This window comes from Bombyx mori, chromosome 25, assembly GCF_030269925.1.
Source record: "Bombyx mori chromosome 25, ASM3026992v2".
Lineage (NCBI taxonomy): Eukaryota > Metazoa > Arthropoda > Insecta > Lepidoptera > Bombycidae > Bombyx > Bombyx mori.
The window spans coordinates 3,457,753-3,483,513 of NC_085131.1; the positions used below are offsets into that span (position 1 = coordinate 3,457,753).

At 36.5% G+C, this 25,761-nt stretch overlaps 2 protein-coding genes and 1 long non-coding RNA gene across 4 annotated transcripts; 2 read left to right on the forward strand and 1 right to left on the reverse strand.

Moving 5' to 3' along the window:
* Positions 1–605: 605 nt before the first annotated feature.
* Positions 606–7,876, forward strand: LOC101744495 (N-acetylneuraminate lyase). Its single transcript, XM_004923315.5, has 7 exons — positions 606–678; positions 1,368–1,494; positions 3,147–3,292; positions 3,649–3,817; positions 4,320–4,453; positions 4,933–5,104; positions 6,422–7,876. Exons 1-7 carry the CDS (start codon positions 676–678, stop codon positions 6,565–6,567), a joined length of 897 nt encoding a protein of 298 aa, XP_004923372.1. The 5' UTR covers positions 606–675; the 3' UTR covers positions 6,568–7,876.
* On the reverse strand, positions 7,273–23,228 carry LOC101743965 (N-acetylneuraminate lyase). 2 transcript variants are annotated; one of them, XM_004923311.5, is made up of 8 exons: positions 21,418–22,907; positions 20,394–20,837; positions 16,375–16,504; positions 15,428–15,573; positions 10,252–10,420; positions 9,491–9,636; positions 8,644–8,815; positions 7,273–7,874 (listed from the first exon to the last, which is right to left on the reverse strand). In XM_004923311.5, the coding sequence occupies exons 1-8, from the start codon at positions 21,613–21,615 to the stop codon at positions 7,732–7,734; spliced, it is 1,548 nt and encodes a 515-aa protein (XP_004923368.4). In that variant the 5' UTR covers positions 21,616–22,907; the 3' UTR covers positions 7,273–7,731. The 2 variants fall into 2 exon arrangements, with proteins under 2 accessions (XP_004923368.4, XP_004923369.1); XM_004923312.5 differs by lacking the exon at positions 20,394–20,837 and having other exon boundaries at positions 22,863–23,228.
* LOC134201387 (uncharacterized) lies at positions 17,505–22,154 on the forward strand. Its single transcript, XR_009976654.1, has 2 exons — positions 17,505–17,757; positions 19,270–22,154. It is a non-coding gene; the product is annotated as an uncharacterized LOC134201387 (long non-coding RNA).
* Positions 23,229–25,761: the final 2,533 nt, after the last annotated feature.

Sequence of the window (25,761 nt, forward strand, 5' to 3'; positions counted from 1 at the left end):
TTTGTTATATAATAATATTATTGATGTGTATCAGTCGACGATCTACGAGCGTGGTCTAGTAATGAGGAACCTGATACTTCTTAAAATACGAATATGGTACATATCCTGTATTTAAAATTTCAATATAATTATTTCTCGTTCGAGCAGATAGTAAATTTTTCATAATTAAATAAGTATCTTCGCAGCATTTTTTTTTTGGTGGTAGGACCTCTTGTGAGTCCGCACGGGTAGGTACCACCACCCCACCTATTTTTGCCGTGAAACGGTAATGCGTTTCGGTCTGAAGGGTGGTGTAGCCGTTGTAACTATACTGAGATCTTAGAACTTATATCTCAAGGTGGGTGGTGCATTTACGTTGTAGATGTCCATGGGCTCCAGTAACCACTTAACACCAGGTGGGCTGTGACCTCGTCCACCCATCTAAACAATTAAAAAATAATAATAATAATCAGTTTTTTTCATTTACTAAACATTTTACATTTTCAGAGATGTGCCCTTTTCAAAATTGCATATTCAATTATAATGTCTGATTCCGTATCTGTTTCGAATAATTAGAGAATGCGGTTTTACTTCACTATAAAGTTACGTTATATCAAATATCTCTCAGTTTTCTTCTATTCTCGTTCAATAAACGACCGGTGCGAAGTATTGTAATTGTTTCAAATTGTTTAAAAAATGGTACGTAATTTTTTATCTAATATAAATCGACTTACAATAATTAAGTAATGATTTAATTTTTTTATTTATATTGTAATAATAATTTAAACTTTTAATTCGTAGATTATTAATTATTATTATTATTCTTATTCAATACCTTCGGAATAGCGCTGGTTCGATTTTAAAGATTAAATTCTAAGTCTTTCAAGATACTTTCCCGTCAGTCGCACTAAATCTTTAAAGACTTGTAAGTCCGCACGGGTAGGTGCCACCACCCCGCCTATTTCTGCTGTCAAGCAGTAATGCGTATCGGTTTGAAGGGTGGGGCAGCCGTTGTAACTAGATGTAGATGTCTATGGGCTCCGGTAGCCGTTTAACACCAGGTGGGCCGTGAGCTCGCCCTTAGTAGAGCTATTGGGGACACAAAATTATTTCTGGGACACCCTGTATATGACTGACTCGGTGGCGCAATAGTTAGCGCTCCAGACTGTTGCGCCGAGGGTCGTGGATTCGATTCCCGCATCGGCCAAACATTATCTAATGAGCAGGTTTTTTGGTCTTCGTTTGAGTGTTTATCATCTATAAAAGTATATATTTAAACGTATGTATGTCAGTCTCTGGTATATAACGCAGTAAATCGTAAATTGGGGCCGGATAATCGTACGCAATTAGTTCCCAGTTATTATTATTTATTATTATACAATTTTCAGGCATCCAACATCGAAGGAATTTTGGCACCGGTGTTCACTCCGATGTACGAAGACGGCGAAGTTAACTATTCTGTGATAGCGGATTATTTGAGTTTTCTAAAACGGAAGAACATAAACGGTATCCTAGGTATGATTCTGAGTTGTTTTGAAACAGTACGCCTTATAATAGGCTACTAGACGATGACTGAGCCTTGCTCGGTTTTTTTTATAACGCCATCTTGTTGTGTCTTTGAAGCGGTTAGTTGCCCTCAATTAAGAAAAATAGTATTATTATTCGCCAATAGATGTCGGGAAGAGTTGATTATTGAAAACACGAATAAAACAACATTTTCTGAAAATAAATCGTAGCTAGATCGAGTTATCGCCCCCGAAATCCCCTGTATACTAAATTTTATGAAAATCGTTGGAGCCATTTCCGAGATTCAAGAATTGCTCGTTTAAAGGTATAAGATATATAACACGGTTTTTAATGTGCGGTACAGTGCGCTTCTGTCGACTGACCCGTTGTTCGTGGGTTCGATTCCCACCCACATCAGGCAAACGTTCGTGTGATGAATCTCTTTATATGTATATATGTCAACGTATATAAGTATGTATATAAGTTTACTGGTGGTAGGACCTCTTGTGAGTCCGCACGGGTAAGTACCACACCCCAGCCCATTTCGGCCGTGAAGCAGTAATGCGTTTCGGTTTGAAGGGTGGGGCAACCGTTGTAACTATACTGAGACCTTAGAACTTATATCTAAAGGTGTGTGGCGCATTTACGTTGTAGATGTGTATGGGCTCAAGTAACCATTTAACACCAGGTGGGCTGTGAGCTCGTCCACACAACTAAGTAATAAATAAATAAATATATAGGAGTAACTGGGTAATAAGGTCACTAAAACCTCGTCGAAAACTACAGCATGTGAAAATTATGAATACAAAAATATACTACCTAAAAAAGGAAATAATAATGTTTATAAATCTTGGCCAGAACCAGTTACACAATATTGTTACATAATTAGCGAAGTTGCAGCAACAGAACAAGTATTACGTAACTTAAATAAATGACCGACCTATTTAGCTAAATACTGATTAATATAAATTAAATACTCATTAGTAACATTACGGTATTACTTTCGAATTGTTCAGAAAACCTCGTTATCTGCATGCACGATTCTCATATAAAATGGCACTAAAGTATGAATAATTCTTTGATTATATACACGTCAATAAATTAATTTAAGCCTTAAGGTACTAAAGCACGTACGTATAAGACATTAAAACAATTTTAACAAAATACATATAGTGTTTTTAAAATAGGGACGTTGTTCGCGATATAACATACCCAAGCTTTAAGCTTTGAAGTCTATTTTTACTTTGCCTGAAAAAATATATATATATATATATATTTTCCTACCTATGCTGTTTGGTAACCTATGGGCTGTGTCAGCGTAACAGGGCGAATAAGTAAGCTCACGGATCTCTAACCTGAGGACGTCGCTAGCCCTAGCCCTAGCAAGAGCAGTGCTTTGTAGAATCTACCACCGCATCGGAAACGCAACCCAACTAAGAAGATCTAGCGAGAAACTCAGTGGGCTAAGGCGAAACTTGCAGGATAGAACCACAAAACTAAAATTTTGACCTCACGTTTCAAGTTTAAAAAACGGTGTAATATTTATGGGCTGTAGTAACCAAATAACAGCAGATTCAGAGCCGTGAGCTCTAACTATCGCAATCACAAAAAGATTAAAACAATTTCACAAGTACCATTCGGTATTCTAACCCAACCAACAGTTGGTGGTACCACCGGAGAAACAGCATCTCTGAGCTTGCAAGAACGGAAAGACGTACTCAACGCTTGGCTACAGAGCGCAAGAAGGCACAAAATCAAGGTCATCGCACAGATCGGCGGAATACCTCTACCTGATGTCATTGAAATGGTATATATAATTGACTATTTTATTTAAACGCTAACCTAGAAAAAAGTATACCTCACACGGTGATGGTCAATCCGATAGTTTGTATGTTCATGATGATAGAAAAAGTATTTGAAGCGTAACAAAGAAATTCATTTTCGAATTTATAACATTAATTAGTATGGATAATTTTGCATAAACTAACTTATCTCTTGGCTACAATAATTCCATCTACTTCTAAATAATTACTCGAAAAAACCCCTATTTACTTTAATTTTAATTATATTATTTATCTAATAGATAGTTTTTAAGTAAAACGTGTGTAATAGAAAAATCATCATAAAAGTTAAAAGTTAAATCCAGAATTTGTCTCCTCTCAGGCACAATTCGCTGAAGATGTGGAGGTCGACGCCATCATGACTCTACCAGAACTTTACTACAAGCCCCGAAACGTAGAGCAGCTGGTCTCCTATTTAGAGACGGTATCTAAGGCGGCACCTACACTACCTTTAATCTACTACCACTTTCCTATGATGAGTGGCGTGGACTGTAAGTAAACACGTGCTCTATATCCCAACTGGATAAGTTTTATAAAAATTTAAATCCTCTGCAAACCGATCACGCGGTGCAAAGCCCTAAATCTAATCTAAATCCAAAAATAAATTACCTAACTCTGCGTTGTCTAAAACTTCGAAAAGCATTTTGCATATACTTACTCTGGCTATAAATACTGTTACAATTACAAATAAAAAGTCTTCAGCTCTGATGAAGTCCGAAACGTCAAAAACCATTTTACATATTTTTTTTATTGCTTATATAGGTGGACGAGCTCATAGCACACCTGGTGTTACTGGAGCCCATAGACATCTACGACGTAAATGCGCCACCCACCTTGAGATATCAATTCTAAGATCTCAGTATAGTTACAACGGCTACTCCACCTTTCAAACCGAAACGCATTACTGCTTCACGGCAGAAATAGGCGGGGTAGTGGTACCTACCCGCGCGAACTCACAAGAGGTCCTACCATATAGTAATGTTTCTTTGCCAGTGAACATGAAAAGGTTCTTTGCACTGGCTTCATCGAGGATTCCAAATTTCATGGGAATGAAAGCGGATTTAAACGTTGCTGTACAAGTCGCTGATTTGCTTGCAACCGATCAGAAAATATTCATGGCTAATCACGTGAGTTATTTTTGATGTTATCTGTATTAAAACAAAGAAATGAAAGAGGCTAAGTAGGCGCTGGTTTGATCAAACTAATACGACATTGGACTTCAGCATTAACGTCGCTATCCACTGCGCAGAGGACAGGAATTAATGGAGGAACATAGTCCAGACAAAAATGCTCCGTAAAGGTTAAGACCCTCAGCACTGAAGAACACGATGCAAGGAGGAGGAATACTTCAGAAAATAAATTACTGAGTGCCAAAATCGAGATCCGCTTCCCCATTAATTTTTAGTGACTAAAATTGTTTATTTTAAATCGTTACCTTATTAAACTAGTAAAGACTCTTACACCAGTCACAAAAACTTTACATTAAATACCTAACCTGAATAAAATCGAGACGCAAGATTTGTACCCAATAAAATTTAATGATTAGGGTGGTAGTACTAATCTGTGTGGAGCAACAAAGATTGAAAATATCTTGCTAACATTGCAGCATTTAGCGGAAGCGGCACTAATGGGACACGAATCTAGTATTGCAACGGTTACAAACATGTTCCCGGAATTAGTACAAACTATTGTGAATGCCGTGAGCACTGGCGACGTGAACACTGCAAGGAAACTACAGGAGACCCTTAATCGGGCAGTTGATAACATTACTGAACAAGGTTTGCCTTTTGTACATATATCAATCATATCTCTATCAATATTTTGTTCATGCCTGTTTAAATGGCTAGGCGAAAGGACTAATTTCACTGTGGTCTCTGCCGTAGACTAGACCAGTGATTACTAAGAAATTTACCTTCAATTGTACCAAAAGACCGACATAGCCCAAAGGATTGCAACGTTGAGGTGGCAGAGGGCAGGGCACATTGCTCGTAGAACGGATTGCGGTTGGGACCGGAATGTTCTTGAGTGGCGACCGCGTACCGGAAGACGTAGCGTGGGTAGGCCTCCCACAAGATGGACCGACGACCTATTGAGGTTCGCGGGGATCAGCTGGATGCAAGCAGCGCAGGATCGATCTTTGTGGCGAGGCTTGGCGTCCAGCAGTGGACGTTTGTGGGCTGATAGGAAGGAAAGTACCAAAAGAGGACGAAAAAATAAAGAGTGGCGTCCAGAGGTGGCCTTAGCCGCACAACACCTTACACATTTTCAAAACCCAATCCACAGAAATTATTACAGTACATCTTAAAAGCAGCACTTCTTAAAGTCCCTCAAGGCTTTAATTAAATCGGGCTCAGAGAACATAGGCTCTAACAAACTGGTTAACAGTAGACCGGATCATGTACGAAATTGGGCAGTTTGTAGATATATTGCCGTTTTGCATTAAGTGAACAATTTCCAAAAAATATTCAAAATTGAGTTAATATGCGGTTAATATAACATTTGGCATCACCAATATTTTTCTCATAAATACTGTCAAAAGAGCGTAGTTTAGTTTTTGTTTTTTTAGGCTACCTTTGTTTTGACTACTATTAACCAAATTAATACATAGTTTTATCTTACTTTAAAAGACAGCTAATGTTACTGTTTTTTTTTATTGCCTTGATGTGTGGACGAGCTCACAGCCCACCTGGTGTTAAGTGGTTACTGGAACCCATAGACATCTACAACGTAAATGCGCTACACACCTTGAGATATAAATTCTAAGGTCTCAGTATAGTTACAACGGTTGCCCCACCCTTCAAACCGACACGCATTACTGCTTCACGGCAGAAATAGGCGGGGCGGTGGTACCTACCCGTGCGGACTCACAAGAGGTCCTACCACCAGTGAAAAGTTACGGGTAGAAAACCAGTTACTGGTAAAAAAGAAATGTTGCAAAGAAGATTAATATTAAAAATATTACATGTTAAACCTTTGAAACACTCTCCTCTAAGATTAGTAAGTTTTGAGATTATACAGTTTTAATGCGATAAAGACGATTTTTTGTTAACTAACTGATTTTAAATCGTAAGCATAATAAGTGTTTCATTTTACAGGTGAATTCCTGCCCTGCATGAAATCAGCCATGCCGATGATCACTGGAATCCAAGTGGGCCCGCCGAGACGGCCGCTTTTCGCTGTAGATGAGACAACGAAGAAAAACATAGAAGACAGATTGAAAGCCATAAAGATAATTTTCTGAATATAATTATGATAAATATATAAATAAAGAGTCATTTCCTTTTAGCTTTTGTTTTGCGTCAGTGGAATTTTTTTTTATTGCCCTTGTAGGCAGACGAGCATACGGCCCACCTGATGGTGAGTGGTTACCGTTGCCCATGGACTTCAGCAATGCCAAGGGCAGAGCCAAGCCGCTGCCTACCGCTTAATACTCTCCACAAGCCTCGTTTGAAGAAGGACATGTCATAGCGCTCGGGAAACACCGTGGAGGGGAGCTCATTCCATAGCCGGATGGTACGTGGCAAAAAAGACCTCTGGAAACGCACTGTGGATGACCGCAGTGGCTCCAGGTAGTACGGATGAACTCTACTCCGGTGGCGGGCGGTGCGATGGTAAAAACGAGATGCCGGTATCATCTCGAACAATTCCTCAGAGCACTCCCCATGGAACATACAGTACAAAATACAGAGGGAACCGAAGTCCCTCCGCAGACCCAGAGGTTCCAAACGATCCGTGAGAATGAGGATATGTGAACTTCAATTCCTTTGAAAAATACTAAACAACTTTTGCACGCCGATTTGCGTCAAAATTGTGCTTCTTATATTTTAACCAATCACCATACCAATAAGCATTCTAACGTATAGTTCACACTATCTTCATTTGCTAAAACAGTTGCTAGATATAAATATAAAAAATTAAAGAAAAAGGAAACAAAAACTCTATTGAATAACAAGAAATGTTTTTAATAAAATAAATATTTAATTTCATCTTTATTATCTATATATTTTGATGTACATTTGTTCAGTATTCGTTAAATGCTACAAAAAATAAAACCGGCAACCAAATTCGTTTTAACGTTTTTTTTTTCTTTCAAATATAGAAACATATTATATTATATCGACGCTTGAAAGGCAAACGTGACTAAGCGACAATAACTGCTTTGTACATAAATGATAGGCAATAACCATATTCGATGCGCAAAAATATATATATTTCTAGGTCTATTAAAATCATTTCAATCCTACAGCTAGATTCGACAAAATAAAATTTTTTTCAGGTATGTCAACTTTAAATTAGTCTACTGTAAAGTTCACGCATTGTCGCTTAGTCACGTTGGCCTTTCAAGCGTCGATATGCTGTCTCGTTATTTCAGTCCCGATTTTTAGCTATTCCGGAACCCGAAAATCTAGGCTACATCCAGCACCCTGAGCCTGCCACGAATCCGCTCTATGGCTTCCGAACTAAGCGGCTTTTGAGGCAGCGAAGGCGGCCCAACTCTGATTCCGGTCACGATTTCCATTCCGGCCTTCATAACGGGCACCCACGGACCTGTCATCACGCATCAGCATTACAGCTCATACAAACACACCGGTCAACAATGTTATTGACAAGACAATTTAACACAATAACCTTTCATTTTTTTCTGGTGGTAGGACCTCTTGTGAGTCTGCGCGGGTAAGTACCACCGCCCTGCCTATTTCTGCCGTGAAGCAGTAATGCGTTTCAGTTTGAAGGGCGGGGCAGCCGTTGTAACTATACTGAGATCTTAGAACTTACATCTCAAGGTGGGTGGCGCATTTACGTTATAGATGTCTATGGGCTCCAGTAACCACTTAACAACAGGTGTGCTGTGAGCTCGTCCACTCATCTAAGCAATAAAAAATAAAAAAAAGCGCTACCAACCCTCCTTAAAAGTGAGGTTTAAGTCTCAGTTGTAAAACCCCTGCTCCGCCCCTCAAACCTAAACGCTATGAGCTCCGGTGAGCACTTTACACCAGGCAGTAAGCTCGTCCAACAAACTAGGCAATAGAAAACGAAATGTTAAAAATTCAAGTTGGTTGTCTTTAGCAACACAGAGGAAGAGGTAGACCTAAGAAGAAATGGATGGATTGTGTGAAAGACGATATGGGAAGGAGGGGAGTGAGCGAAGAAATGGTATATGATAGAAGAGTATGGAAGGAGAAAACATGTTGCGCCGACCCCAGGTGACTGGGAAAAGGGCAGGATAATGATGATGATGATGTCTTTAGCAACACCCCCAATCACTATAGGTTAAGTTGTCAAAGTCTACATTAATATTAAATGAAGGTACATTTACCTTCCTTGGTCAATGATTCGATCGCCAGACACAGCTTGTGCTGGAGGGCTCTCGCCGTCTCCACGTCCTTATTCTGAACAGCGCTCAGGATAGCGTGAGCTATTTTCGGGAAGAGATTGAAAGACGTCCCGATGCTCGATTTTATGCCGAGCAGGGCCGCCGGTGCTAAAAGCTGCAAGTTTCCGTGCATTGTGAATTTATAAACAAAAAGCTTTTGTGTGTGACGCGCGGTGTGCTGGAGCACAGAGCTGAATGGTAGCGGGTGGATGAGAGCTCAAGAGCAAGTGTCGTGAGACTACGCACATACAAGCGTAGTGTGTGACGCGCGGTGTGCTTACTCTTTTTCGATGGCTGCATATACACAACTAACATTTTTTTTTTATTGCTTAGGTGGGTGGACGAGCTCACAGCCCACCTGGTGTTAAGTGGTTACTGGAGCCCATAGACATCTACAACGTTAATGCGCCACCCACCTTAAGATATAAGTTCTAAGGGTCTCAAGTATAATTACAACGGCTGCCCCACCCTTCAAACCGAAACGCATTACTCTTCACAGTAGGAATAGGCAGGGTGGTGGTACCTACCCGCGCCGACTCAAAGAGGTCCTACCACCAGTAATTATGCAAATTAAAATTTGCGGGTTTGATTTTTATTACTCGATATTATTCCTTCAAAGTGGAAGTCAATCGAAAGCATTTGTTGAGTACGTATTTCATTTGAAAAATTGCTACCCGCCTGGGATTTGAACACCGGTGCATCGCTCAACACGAATGCACCGGACGTCTTATCCTATAGGCCACGACTTCAAGGGATCAGAGATTTGATATTAAGTAAGATTGGTCATTACCGTGTCCGCTCCAAGGAATAGTGCCTTCTTCTCGGACATGGCACGAAGCACTTGAGACGCTTCGCTCAAATCGTTCGAAGTGAACTTGATGCCTGCGAAATTGGGTATTTTCTTTGAGGCCTCCGTGACGAAGGCAGGCATGTTAACTGAAAGAGTTGAAATGCACTGTAAACCAAACTGTAAATCAAACGTATCATCGGAGACATAACGTGTGCTTAGTGCGAGTCTTTTAACGTTCTCGATAGCGTAAAAGTTAACTCATATTTGTATGGAGTTGGAACAGCGCCCCTAGCGGCAAACGTAGGCAAACATTCCAACTCCATACAAATATGAGTTAACTTTTACGCTATCGAGATCGTTAAAAAACTCGCATTGAGCATACAGTACACTAGTACTCAAACGCTACTGCTCATTATCCGGTGAATCCATAGGCTGCCTTTTCCAACACCCCCCGGAAAAAGATGGGGTGATGCTATTCTAATCTGACACCACACACACATCATTGCTTCTGGATTGCTCACAACGTTATCTCGCCGGAGTAGCCAGGTCTTTTATTATTATTATTATATCTTAAATATTAAGTATATTATACAAAGATATACGTACCAAGTAATACGTTTTTAATTGCATTCTAATTTATTATATGTTTGTTGCCCAATTTGTCGCAATGATTAAAAACTTACTTACTTTACATTCCTTTTTTTTTCCTCGCAAAAACTCGCATTAAGTATATACACTGTGAAAATAATATTACAACTTACTCTCAACCCGAGTCATGCTGGGAATGTGGTAATATAGCACAGGCAATTTCGGTGCCGCGCCGGCTACCAGGGCAACGTAAGACACCAGTTCATCGACATTGCTCGGTTTGAAGTATAGTTCCGGTAGCGTTAGAATCGAACCAACGCCATTTTTTTGACAGAACGCCGCCTAGAAGAAAAACGACGTATGTATTGCGATATGGAAAAATAAACCTTAAAACTACGAATAAATAATAAGTTATTCGTATAGCCTTAAAAAGATTAGAGTTCTGGCTGTATTTTTTTTTTGTTTTTTGTTTTTGTATTTGTGGTGTACTACAAAGTAAGCTCGATTTTTTTTTTACTTTTTGGCCTAAACTCTAGGAACAAAGTTGTTTGAATTATTTTGGTTTGTTAACTTAGTATTTCTTCGTGTTTAAATGTATAACAACGGTAGTTTATTAACTGTTGGAGTCTGTAAAAGTTCAAAAATGTTGGAAAATGAAACAAATACAATTGAACATGGCACCTCGGGTTCTCTCAAAAACTCCGATGAAGCCTCAGTAAATAACCATGATTTTATTGAGTTTTATTTCCTTTCTTTTTCATCTCCTTGCATTTAATTTCGTCCTAATTGAATAGAGTCCTATTTTTTTATTGCTTAGATGGGTGGACGAGCTCACAGTCCATCTGGTGTTAAGCGGTTACTGGAGCCCATAGACATTACAAAGTTAATGCGCCACCCATCTTGAGATATAAGTTCTAAGGTCTCATGTATAGTTAAAGCGGCTGCCCCGCCCTTCAAACCGAAACGCATTACTGCTTCACGGCAGAAATAGGCAGGGTGGTGGCACCTAACCCCGCGGGCTCACAAGAGGTCCTACCACCAGTGATTACGCAAATTATAATTTTGCGGGTTTTGATTTTTATTACACAATATTATTCCTTCACCGTGGAAGTCAATCGTGAACATTTGTTAAGTACGTATTTCATTAGCAAAATTGGTACCCGTCTGCGGGATTCGAACACCGTTGCATCGCTCGACACGAATGCACCGGACGGACGTTTTGTCCTTTAGGCCACGACGATATAAAAACTGACCTATTTCTAATTTCAAAAATTTCATTAATGGATAAATTGGTCAAGCAAAATGTCCATCTGCAGCATTTTACACAATTACATCTCTTGTTTTTTAACGCTTTTACCTAAGTCACCATTATGTTTTTCTCGTCTCGTACATTGTCAGTTTCAGTGAAAAAACATTTGATAAAATTCCCCTTGAGAACAACAATCGCGGTGTTTTATGATAATAATAAAATAACAACACCGCGTCGATATCACGATGTTGGGGTCTTTGTTGAAGACGTTATGTGACATTATCACGAGATAAAATGAAATACACTTAACATTAAATGTTTATCAATATTACGAAATTTATATGATATTTTTTTTTCTCTACCTGTTCACTGGTAGCCTAATGGGCTCAACTTTGAAAGAATTTACTAAGACCAGCCCTACCAAGAGCAGTGCTTCGCTTCGAATTGACCACCGAATCGGAATCGCGACTCGCTAAGAAGATCCGGCGAGAAACTCAGTGGGCTGTGTCTATGGGTTAATTTACTCTTTTTTTTCCTACCTAGCTGAGAGCCTTGGGAGGCTATTTCAGCGTAACCTTAACTAGTAGGTGAGCTCACGGGGCTCAAACCTGACGACGTTGCTAACATGAACCCTAGCAAGAGCCGTGCTTCGCAGAATCTACCACCGGATCGGAGACGCGACCCACTGAGAAGATCCGGCGAGAAACTCAGTGGGCTCTGTCTGAGGGTTAATTTACTCGTCGAGCCCTTCGTCGCAAGTGACGGGTTCGACGAGAACGATGACCGGGGCTTGAGGTGCCTAAACGGAGGTACCTAAAAGCACCGTTAGTGGATCGGGGGATCCAAAATGACGTGTTTAGGGCGGCGTCGACCGCTTTCCATTCTGTCCGCAGGATCGGGAATGTAGTTACCGGCAGCCACGATGAGAGGGTTCTCATGTCGTGCCGCTTTATCGAAGTAGAATTTACTCGCCGAGCCCTTCGTTGCAAGCGACGGGTTCGGCGAGGACGATGACCGGAGTCAGAATTCCTATAAGAGATTTTTCGCTATTGACTCTGTGGAGGTACACACGACAAGATCTTTCACCAAGCGGATTATATTACTCGATAGACCGACAGTCCGAATATTGTTGTTCGGAACTTGTTTAAATGCAAGTTTATCTTGAAAATGTCGTAAGCGAGATCAGGCATCTGTCAAATATCTTGTGTTCTATGACGGGTATCCGCCATAGCTTCGTTACTCAGCCCGCTGAGTTTCTCGCCGGATCTTCTCAGTGGGAGACCCACTCGCGATTCCGATCCGGTAGTAGATTCATTTGCGAAGCAATTGCTCTTGAGTTGTTAGGTCTCCTTCGGAGGCGCTCAGGCAGTTGTTAACAAATCCCACCCCTCCTGGCTGAGCCTTTGCTCGCCCACCGGTCCTGCTGAAACTGGAAAGACTAAAAAAAAGCTTCGTTGTTGAATTTGTTCAAATTTTTAAATTGAATACAATACAATTGTTTTAGCGTATCGAAATAACATTCAAAAAGGATATTAATTTAGAAATTGTACTGAGGATCTAGAGTGAGAATTGTACTGAGCAATTTTATATACAAAGTTGAGAAATAACAATTCGAATATTACGTAACGAATGTCATGTTTTGGCAAAGATGTTCAATACTATTTATATTATTGTTATATTTTTTTTGTTTTATCTCAGTACGATAACATGAGCCAAAGATAAAACGCAAGTAAGACCGAGAAAAATACTCGGCTATTCGTGTTTTCATTGATTTCGTTTATATGTTTTTAGTTTACTTACATAATCTATGTAATATAATATAATGTAATGTGAGTATGATTATCTATATATATAAAAAGGAATTGCTGTTAGTCTCGCTAAAATTCGAGAACGGCTGGACCGATTTGGCTAATTTTGGTCTCGAATTATTCGTGGAAGTCCAGGGAAGGTTCAAAAGGTAGATAAATATGAAAATGCTCCGAATTGAACAAAAATAGCAATTTTGTTTTTCCTTTGATGTGTCTCCCGTCGGATGGATTCCTTTTGTTTGTTTTAAGTTTATTTTATACAAATGTTTAGGTATTTTATTTATCGTTTGAGGCACTACGAAGTCTGCCGGATCAGCTAGTTCAAAATAAATATCGATTGTTTTAATGTTTCCATTAATAATATGCTTGTTTTTTTTTTTAAATACATTATTGCTCTCCTCTGACATTGAGTAGTTTTGTCATGAAGCCTATAAACAATTTTTTTTACTGTTTTTTACACTGTAATATACCGTGGCAAATGCTGGAATCCAACTACCCTGTAAGTAACAGGTTTTCGTCAATGTTGATTTTTTGGGGTTCGACAAGTTGTTATTTGGGTCTTTCTCAAATTCCACTTCGCCAATGTGGCGTCTCAATTCAGGATCAATATACTAAATTCGATTGGTGAGTTTCTCTCTGGCATACCCCGAGTGTGTTATTTGGCAATGTTAAAGTTAATCTACATATTGAAAACCAATAAAGTACTTGACTTTAATAAATTTGAATTAAAAATAGTGTAAGAAAAAATATTTTGTTGTAAAAAAAAACGTGGTGCGCATGGTCCCAGTAGTTATAAATATTTTATGAACAGACATGAGTAGAAGGGTTATTTTGATAATATCATTTTTTCTTACACTATTTTTTATTCAATTTTTTTTAAATTTATTTCCTATTTTTAAGTTGGATTTTCTATAAAAGTGCATTTTGTTAGTTTCTTTAAACTATTATTTACTTTTCATTTTTTAATTGAATTTCAATATTTTCATTATTTTTTTTGAATTTTTTTTTTAATATTGAATTGTAATCGGTCCTTAATAAGTATACCAAAGGGGATGGCCCATTTTAGGCCCAAAGCGGACAATAGATTATAGAAAAAATACTTAGTGCATTAATTTTGTCATAAATAAATATGCATTTACTTTCTTGCAAATAAGCGCCACTATAGTATACAATAAGTAGTTTAAAAAAAGTAACTCTATTGAAAAAACAAGGATTTTTATTTTTGCGGGAAAAATATTGCCAGCTTCAAATCCTTTTACGTATGAAGTAAATATTTTGAGTATATAAATAAAACATATAAATAAATCACTTTAAGTATTATCATTAATCAATCGACTTTAATGGATTTTATGCACATAAAATAACATCGAAGACATACCCATTGGACTTTAACTTGTAACTATACTTGAGACCTTAGAACTTATATCTCAAGGTGGGTGGCGCATTTACGTTGTAGATGTTTGTGGGCTCGAGTAACCACTTAGCAACACCAGGGTGGCTGTGAGCTCGTCCACCCATCTAAGCAATAAAAAAAACTTTACTAGTATTGTTATTTAAATATGTACAACTAAAACAAAAACATAAAAAATAATGTTTACTCGTAAAAAAAGATTAAGATATAAATCAATTATCGGTTATTTAAAAAAATAATCGATATATGAATTTCATGTAATTATTTTTCTTTATACTGACAACACTGAATTTAATCTGACTGACTGACACTTCGCTTGCTGCTCGTGGTGTTGTGCTTGCGTACAAAATGGATGTGTTTTGATTTTTCTTCGATTTATTTTACTTTTATCAATAACGTTTCATACTACGACTAAAAAACATTGTGTGAATTGTGGTTTTACCCTGACCGAGATTTAAAACCGTGTATATGCTCTCTTTTGCTATTTTTAGATGATACTAATTGTGTATGAAGATGAAGAAAATATAGATATTTAAAGAATTAAGTTTGTTTTTTATACCCTATTGGATAAAAATACATTAGGAACATCTTAAACATTAAGAAAAGAAAAGTTCTTGAAGTATCTCATAATCCGACACTTATTTATATAGAAAATTAACATCAAAACGAGTTTTTATTTTTATTATATTTTTTATAATAGTGGCGTCAATTTCAATATATTTTTTAGATATCCAATACATTTAAGAATTTGAATCAGTACATTTTTATAGTAATATTTGATGTCCATCTTGGGCCTAGCACACTATGGAGAGTGGGCAATCCCCTTTCGAATTCCGTCTGAAGCTAATAAAAGCGTATTAAAAAGATGTGTAAGAACTCACCAATTCCTGCACGTCGGGGAGTGGTGCACCACCGACTTGTACCTGTATGTGAAGACCAGTGCTCCTTCCCGCTTTCACCCATTCTTCGATAACTTTCTTCCTGTCCGCTACGTTTAGAGACATATGCTCGCCTGTCGTACCACCAACTGGAGCGAGAGAAATGAACGCATCATTCGATTACTTAAAAGACTACCATCGCTAATCGGTACAGAGTGGTGAGAAAACGAAATGAGTTTGGACTACTAGTTCAGTTTCCGAACGTCAAAATGTTAGCGAGCGACGTCCGCCATGACACCAATTCTCTTTTTGAAATCCAGCCGCCAAAAGCAACGCATTCATTTTATAATTAGTCTTTAATTTCTCATTTAACGGTACATTAGATATCTCAAAACAATAAATACAGTCCACGCTCAATTACCACAACAACACCACTGCCTATCGTAAACTACAAACCATTTTCATAATTTTTTTTTTGCATAGTTAAATTAACAATTTCACAGTCCACATCTTAAGTGGTCATCGGAGTCCATAGGCATGATAACGTTAAGCTTAACACACGAGATCAAAGTCTCAATAGTAATGTTTACCAGCCCCAATTCCATCCTACAAGCGCGTTAGGTACTGCTTCAATTCAATTTTCGCAAATAATATAGTTTTGTAAACTTTCAATTAGTGTTGATTTAATTCGATTACCAATGAAAATAATTTCGTACGTTTGTTAAATTCATTAGTTATTATTAGTGAGATATGATTATGATAACAGATACGAAGAGATACAGCGCTGTGTTGTAAAATCCGAGTACAAACTTAAAGCAAACATTTGGCATACTCCAATATCATGAGACAGTTGATTTTTTTAATTACAAAACGCTGCCCAAAACGACCTCTTTAAGTATATATCTATGTGTCCAAAAACATGGTTTCATGAAAAAAAATATGATTAATACCGAGTACACATTTGAAGCCAGCTTCCGCCATGTATTTGGCATATCCAGGTATAGCCGCATAGTTGATTGTGAGATCATCGTTCAGCGGCGTGAAGACCGGGGGCATCAAACCACGTGTTTCAAAGTCAATCTGTCAACACAATACGCGTTAAAATTATTTTAAGATACCTACACCACTAACACAGGTTAATGACCGGAGTCACTCAGAATAAATATACTTAAGTAATTTAAAAACAAAAGTAAAACACGTTTATTAGCAATAGCGAACCGAACTAATGGCTAACTTCATCTTCATCCTGTTGATACTGGTCAAGATCAGAGTGAAATTATCAGTCAAAATGTTGTCCAAAGATTATGTTACATAAAAATATACATAATACCTATGTTACATAATTATCAAGCTTATAGGAGCGTGTTCAAAAAATATCCAAATAAGCACTAGGGTATTTTTTTTATTACTATATTGGTATACTTTAGTATATGATAAAGTATTATCTGCACTAAGCAGTAACAGAGGACTTTGAAATGATTGAGATGTATTTGTTCAAAGCCCATTACAGTTATTGTGTTCAAGATGTTTTTCTTGTTTTATCCTAAGCTCTTATTATCATGCTGTATATTCCCATCGTGAATCACAAGACCGGTTGAATTTTCTATCTCACGTTTTAAAGTAACTGTGAACTTGTTCACGAAGCTACTAAAATAAAAAATAGTAGTTGAACCCCTTAATGCTCACCACTTAATTTTTCAAATGAGTTTGAAAAACAATATTTAGCTCTAGGCATCCCTTGGCGTTGCTAACGTCCTTGGACGAATCTGATTATTAATTGGACCATATAGTCGTCTGCCTTCAAAGAAACATACTAATTGAAAATGTATATAACAAGGAAGTTTCCAATCACATAAAAACAAAAAATAATTACATATATATAAATTTAAAGACAATAAAAAAAAATAAAGCTAATAAATAAATTACTTGAATAGCTCTAAAAATGACGACATGTGAATTTTTTAATATCACCCACACGAAAATAAAAAACCGCGCGAACCATTCATTGTCATACGTCACAAGTCTTGCAGGTCGCCCTGTGCGGGGCGGGACGCACTAGAACTGGTTATCTCGGCAAGGAGATGCGTGTTTTATGCTCGCATTCTCAGACGTGGTGGATGTATGTTGTATTGCAATTCTTATATTTTTTATTATACTGGTATATAAAAAAGCTATTTTAGGCTATTGACGTTAAGTTTTCACGATGGAGATTGCATTTGTACGCGGACAGTTTAATAATTTGTAGGTTATTAATAGGTTGACATGGGTATGGTTTTAGACTTTTTGACTAAAAATCCGTTGTATACAAGTGCAAAAATCGTAAAGATTTCAGAGTGAGTAACTACCTACATACCTACCTACTTAATATTTTATCTGCCGTGCATACTTTAACATCTTATTTATTACCGTTTTATTTGTATTTTGGTAAGAAACTATCTACGGAATCTGACTTAGTACTAAATAAGTCAGTGCAATCCAACAATATTTTATATAACTACCTAGTATAGTATCATTAAACACCTTAAAATAGATTTCTGTTTGTTATTAGCCGCTTTGTTCCATTCAACAAATAAACAAAACAACAAATCGGCACAAAAATCCCTCGTGAGGTTGACCGCCTTGAACCGAACCCGCCCCACCGGTGATAAGTGGCAACTTGGTGACCCATCGTAGATATTGAACAAACAACAAATATTTATTTAGGTACTCTACGAGGGCTGCACTAAAAGTATCGGGAATGGAATATTTCCACTGTTCCTGTCATATTAAAATCTTTTTAGTTGAAAAATCTTTTAGTCCTTGGTTTTAAAAATCAAATACCATTTATTTATTTTAAAAAAGATTCTCGGTCTTGTCACGAGGTTTTGTCAAACTTGTTTAGTCGTTGAGAAAATGGAATTGACTCGAGAAAATTCAAGAGCGATGATTTATTATGACTTTCGAAGTGGTTTAACACAAAAACAGTGGCATGAGTCAAATACTGTCTTGCATGAACAATTAGGTGTAAAAAAGTTGTTTTCCCGATGGATACCGCATTCGCTCTGTGAAGAGCAAAAAGCGGCTCGCGTTACTTGGTTCGTCAGAACTCTCGAAAGATTCCACGCAGGATCCTCAAATGCTGTATACAACATTGTATCAGGTGACGAATCCTGGATATACGCGTTCGAACCCGAAACAAAAAACCAGTCACGAGTTTGGGTGTTCGCAAATGAGTTAAAGCCAACAAAAATTGTTCGTTCACGGAGTGTTGCAAAAAAAATGGTGGCCACGTTTGTCTCCAAAACCGGCCATGTTACGACTATTCCTCTTGAGGGATAAAGAACGGTTAATGCAGAATGGTATGCTAGTATTTGTTTGCCACAGGTCGTTTCTGAACTCCGTAAAGAGAACTGCAACCGCCGCATCATCCTCTATCACGACAATGCGAGTTCTCACACCGCGCACAGAACAAAAGAGTTTTTAGAGCAATAAAACATAGAACTATTAGACCATCCGCCGTACAGCCCCGACCTAAGCCCTAATGATTTCTATACTTTCCCTAAAATAAAGAATAAATTGCGTGGACAGAGATTTTCATCACCTGAAGAAGCTGTGGACGCCTACAAAAAGGCCATTTTGGAGACCCCAACTTCCGAATGGAATGGTTGCTTCAATGATTGGTTCCATCGTATGGAAAAATGTGTCAAATTTCGCGGAGAATACTTCGAAAAGCAATAAATACATTTTTAAATAGTAATGTTGTGTCACTTCGTTAATTCCCGAAATTTTCAGTGCCGCCTAGGTAGATCTAGATTTAACCAATCAACGATTCGAAGATCTAATAAAGTTAGTAAAATGTTTTACAGATCTGCTCGAGAAAGCTACGATTACAACACCATTGGCTATGTATAGATGCAAAGAGAAGGCCAACTATGCACGGTAAAAGCTAGAATAACTCCAGAGCATAAAGTTAGGAGCAAGCCATGTCGTTGTACATTTGTATGTAATAAAGAGACTGTACAGGTTATAAGCGTATGTTGCCGAAAAAATGTATTCAAGAAAGTTTTAATGTTGTAAGTTAGAATATAATCGCGTTTTGAGTAAAAGGTTATTGTTTTATTAAAACGGCTCTGCAAGTTCTAATCCACATGCTATTAATAAAATGTTATCAAAGAAAGGCAGCATTTTCACGTTTACACATGCATGCGGTGGAAACATTTTAAAATCTCGCAATCTTCCTATCGATCTTTCAACGTGTATTCGAACAGCAGCAATCCTTTTTGTATCAATTACTTCTGTTTTGTCACTGATAGTACCAGAATAGATAGTACTTGGTCTAACAAGCCGGCGTCTCTTCCTCTCTACTATGGAGGCGATATTTTTAAATCCCTTGTCTGCTAAAATGGTTGATCCTGTCGGTATCTTATCGGTTATATTGCAATCTTCAAACAAAGTAGCGTCGTCCACTCTTCCACCAGAACCACCAGTTATAAAGTTTATAAATCCGTTGGGTGCTATTGAGATAAGAAATATCAAATTTCCCTTATAATTGGACCAAGTTAATGACTGGTGAATTGCATTACTAGGCTGTTAATTCGAACTTCAAAGCAGTCAATAATGCTTTGGGTTTTAAAGAAACGAGTTCGAAATGCCATAGGCAAATTATTTGCGACATCTGCTTGTTCGGGAAAATATATTAACTCTCATAAAATGTGATAAAGGCGATAAAGTTTTTCCAATAACTTTTGCAACCCTTTCGAAGCCCAAAATCTATAGCTAATCGAGAATACGGATCAGTCAGTCTTATTTTTTTTTAAATTATCAGGATATCTACCTGAGGTCGATGAACATTATTAACTAAAATCTCTATGAAAAAGTAAGTGTCTTTGGAAAGCCTGTGATTAAGATCTGTGAATTCGTCGCATGAGTTTCCACTGAAAGAGACCGACAGATTAACAATGTCTGAAGTTTCTATAATAACGTCACTCACTAATGTCGTTGCCTTGGAGTATTTCATTGCCTGAAGATTTAATATTTTTCTGCCTGAATTTTGTTTGACATCCTTTATTTTTTTTTTGCCCATTATATGTACTTGTGTGCCCTTCTTTTTTGTTTTTATTTTCACACTGGCTTCCACATCCACATCAAAACAGTCCATTGGCACAAAAATAGGACTGTCAGGATCTTTAATTACTTCATCACTTTGAACACATTCAATAAATTCTATGGGTTTTTGGGCAACAGAGGCTGGAACTTCCTTTGAAAGTACTTTTTCATAATACTCTGCTCGACGACGCTTCGCAACTGCAGACCGTTCTTGAGTAACTACCTTGGTTTTTTGGCAAGCAAACTTATGAGGTATAACGTCTTTTTTCAGAAGTAGTCTGCCACCAGCAATTCGATGTCTCATAAAGTTTTGAGTGTCGTTGTCGACCTAAAAAATAAAATTACAGAACAGAACGTACTAACTCTTGCAATAGCTTGCAAGTAAAACAATATTTTCCAATAAAAATAAATAAGTACCTAAGCAATTGAACACCTGTCCTTTTTGGCTATTAATAGGAAGGTTCGTACTATACAATAGAGGTCCGTTGTCACAGGTATAATTTTTAGCGTTTCAAAATAATCGCTAAGTTTACGAATTTAAAATGTAATTAAAGTATGTAAGTACTAATAGATGTGTAGCGTGCAACATTCGGTAGCACTCGGGCGTCTTCGGACGCGATCGGAGTTCCCGAACGCGCAGGTGTCCCGTGATGTCATGCAACGAGATTCGCGTGCCTCGATTTAAGTTAAATTTAAAACGTAATTTTAGTTTTAATTTGTATCTTCTAGTGCCTATATAGCGTTGTTTACTTTACTTTTGATTTTATTTTTTAATATTGTACACATTATAGATATTGTTGAATTGGTGTGTTTGACTTTTATATGTTCGCAGTAAAATATCCCGCGAATACGTGGAACAAATTTTAATAACAAACCACAGATAAATAGATACTGACATAGATACTTACATCAAAATGGTCTTCACAGCAATACCGTACTGATTTTTCTGATAAAAATTCCTTTCTATTCATAATTTTGCACCACTTATCTCTTATTTTTTTCTGTTTTGGTACCGTAAAAAAATGCTTATCAGGAGCAGTTACAGTCGTGTTCGTACACAAAGGCACGATGCAGTATTTATAATGTATTTTAGTTTTAGTTTCCATGATAATACCTGATATTGTGTTGCGCTAACAAGTACTAAAAGCACATTAGCACACTGCGGCGAACAGTCGCATAGTCAGTCAAGCGTCGTCCCGAGACGGGCGAGACTTGTGACGTCAGCGCTAGGCCGACCGGTCGCGCGTCATACGATTTCAAAATGGAAGGGAAAAGCATCCGAACTCCGTCATTTATGAAGATAATTGAAAAAAAAAACTAGGATTTATTGCAGTCTTAGTGTGATATTTAAAAAAGAAAACTGAAAAAATGGAAACTTCCTTACATCGATATATTACCACTTCCTTATTGTAAAATATAACAGCAACAGAGAGCAATAGGAGTGCAGATAAGAGATTGCAATATCGATTACATATTCGATATTTTAAAAATGTTAAATTAAAATCAAATATGTACCAAGCAATTTATTTACGTAGGTATTACATCTTATTATATATGATTATTTATTGGTTTTCAAGATATTATATAGTTTATATTTTATATTATATGGTTTATAAGATATTATAGACAATATTCTTCTTTCATTTAAATGAATTTTATTGGCTTTATTACCTACTATCATAATTTTAAAGATCATTAATAACTAATGACCTTTGAAAATAATTTTAGCATCTTGGCCTAATCAAATGGCCAGTATCACAAATAACGGCGTATTCTTTTGGCATTAAAATTATCTATTATTTTAGAAACATCGATTTAGTATCATCGCTATCATTCGGGGTCGCCGTTCCCAACTGTCGAGAGAAATCTAGTAGAACCAGCATAAACATTATTGAGTTAGTGACATTATACATTAGACTCTAGACTCTAGTGCATACCTAATGACACTGCCCAGTGTACACTGAATGTTAATAAACTATAGTTTAACCTATTATACCTGTTATTTAAGCTTTCCAGGCCCTATTAATTTAATTAGCCCGTAAATGTACCTATCTAGATTGGAAAGCCCTGATTTAGTTGTTTTCATTGTCAAATCATCTATATCAATATATAATTAAATTCAATAATCCAAAATATTGACAACGCTAACAACTTGCAAGCATCTTTTTAAACTATATTATTTAGGAAGCAGTTTCTTGAATAAATTAATATTGTTTTCTTTAGAATTGTCCGTTTAAAAATGCAACAATATACGTATTGTTTATAGGTATTTTAAAATAATAAAATTGCTAAAGATAGGTAGCAATTATTTATTTACCTTCAGTAATACATCTTAATATTATCTATAACTTACCATTTTCTGCAAAAAACACGACCGTCACGCTCACAACAGGCAATCAAACTAAGGCAAACTAACCATACAAAAGAATTTTATGTGTGTTATCTATTCACTTGAAATTATTAAACAAGATATTGTTATTTCAGATAATAATATGTACTTTAAAACTAAACTTATATAAATTTTGTTATCAATTGTTTAATTTTTTGCAATTATTAAATTTAATAGAAAGTTCCTTTTCTAGTAATAGTATAAAGTGATAGAGTAAACTACTTTTATAAACATAGAAAGTGAAAATATTTTTGAATAACAGAATGGGAGCTATATTTAAGATACCAAAATCACACTTTTTAACCGACTTCAAAAGAGGAGGTTATCAATTCGACTACTATTTTTTATCTATGTATGTTCACCGATTTCTCAAGAATGCCTGAACCGATTCAAATAATTCTTTTTTCTATTTTTTTTATCTTAAGAGTAGTTTTCTTAAATCATTAAGATCTGATGATGGGATCCTGGAGAAATCCACAAAAATCTATAATTTTCAAAGCCCATCTTGAAGTAATTTGGGTGTTTCTTGTTATTCTTCTTATTCTGTGCCGCTGCGCACCGGCCGGCCGGCGCCTTGTACATCTTACTCGTACATCGTACCTACATATTACGCGCTGGATCATGATTTTGCTGAGATGTTATTTTAAAACTGCAATATCTTCTCACACCCATTAAAATAGTCATAGCGAGATACTCATTAAAATCAAGTGAGGAGAAATTTCTTTAAAATTAAATACTTGTAATGAATAACGTATTTATTTGGATAAGGATTAATATCATCTTTATAAAAACACCTTCACAAATAATGCTTTAATTTAGAACTTTGGTTAGCATAAAAAACGTTATAATATATAGTGAGCCAACTTTAAAATGTAGACATATGCTGTCACTGACTTTTTTTTAGAGCTTTTAAAGGGGAACAATTCTGTCATACTTTAAAGTAGCGAAACTTTAAGTTTTCACAGCGCTCGCAGCGGAAGCTCTCAAAAGGAAAAATCCCGATTTTGAAACATTACTAATTATTGGTGCTCCGCTTGTACTGGTCTTAGCGTGATGTTATTGATAGGGTGGACTAGCGGCTATAGCAATTAATTAAAACGTAAATGAAATACTTGAAAACATTGTGTTGACTTGTATAAGAGAAAATATAATTCAGAATGACACCGTACATCAACAGTAAAAAGGAACATAATACAAATTCAAATATAGTGCATCATAGACAATAATACGTGTACAGCATCACGACCTTCCAACACCTTCTCCTGATGTTCATTCATGTTGCCGAGACACGTTTCTATACATGCATTAATCTTGCACAGTGTCTTTCAAATTTTACTTTTGACAATGGTTTCATCATAAACAATTATACGTGTACGGCATCACGACTTTCCAACAGTTATATTGCCTATTCTATACTGCTTGCGGCCCGTGGACGATATTTATGTGGCCCGCGGCAGAAAAAAAATACTGATATAATATATTTACCATTTTTTTTCCTTACAAACATGTTTTCACGCCTATTCCTAATTAATAAGCTACCCACGTTGCATAAATAATAATTTTAATTCATTTATCCATGGGACAATCGCCTTTTGACAATTGTTATTAAGTCAATTGCCTGATGAATACTGAAAGAATTTTTGAAATCGGACCAGTAGTTCCTAAGATTAGCGCGTTCAACCAAACAAACAAACAAACTCTCCAGCTTTATAATAATAATATAGATTAATCCGAACTTTTTATTTGCGTTTCGTTTTGAGATTATTTTTACGATTTATAATAACTGAACAGTAACCCATTCTTCTAATAGGCCACAATTTTGTTTCCAAGACAGCTTGAGTTTAATCTGCCCTTACGTACCAATATTCCAATAAAACGCAAAATGCGAAAAAACTGGGAAAAAAATAATTTTTTTAACGTCTAATGTTTTCCTAAGTCCTAAACGAAGCTGCGATGGAAAAAAAAAACTGTATGTAACCTTGATGAACATGGAAAAACCTAGAATTATTGAATTTACAATCATATTAATCTTATTTTAGACTTTGGATAAAATCGGGAGAATAGATTCAGATTTAGCAAGATCTAAATTGTATTGTAAAAACCGATTGGGAACTTTAGGGAGCAATATGACAGCTTTCCTTCAGAGATTTTCCTGGTTTCAGTCAATAAATTTCGCTTTAAAATTTAATTGAAATTGCGATGGCAATTTTTTCTAAAAACAAAATGTGATATTTTTTGTACCCACATAAGACGCCAAAGCACCATAATTATGCCAATTCAACCGAACTTTAACATAAATTATTGATATCTCTGAACCTAATAATGATTTGCAAAAATATACCTAATTGCTTTTGCGATAGTAGCTATTTATATAATAATGCGGTTCATCCAATTTGAACCTAATATTTCAGGAATGATATTTGTTAAACTTTGGACTAAGTAAATAACAGATTTACAATGTCAAAAAAATAGTTCAGGAAAGGTCTTTCTTCACCCTGACTGTAATTAATATTATTATGAAGCTATGACAATATTTCCAAGTGACTAATTTTTTAAAGAAATTGGAATCATAAATAAAACCCAAGAATACTGGTGTTGCCATCATAACATTAGGCAATATTTATCATAAAATTATATTAAGGTTAGGATGGATTCCATAAACATCATCATTCTGTCCGTTCATTTGTTCTACTGTGGTTCTCATGACCTCATAAATCTCTACAAACTTTACAGACAATTAAGACGATGCTCGCTTCAGCTGCAACAATTCTATGACCACAGTACAAATGCAAATTACTTTTACATTTCTGACAATTGTAAAGTTTTGTAAGAATTTCTTTTCCGCACTCTTTACATGAAGCAG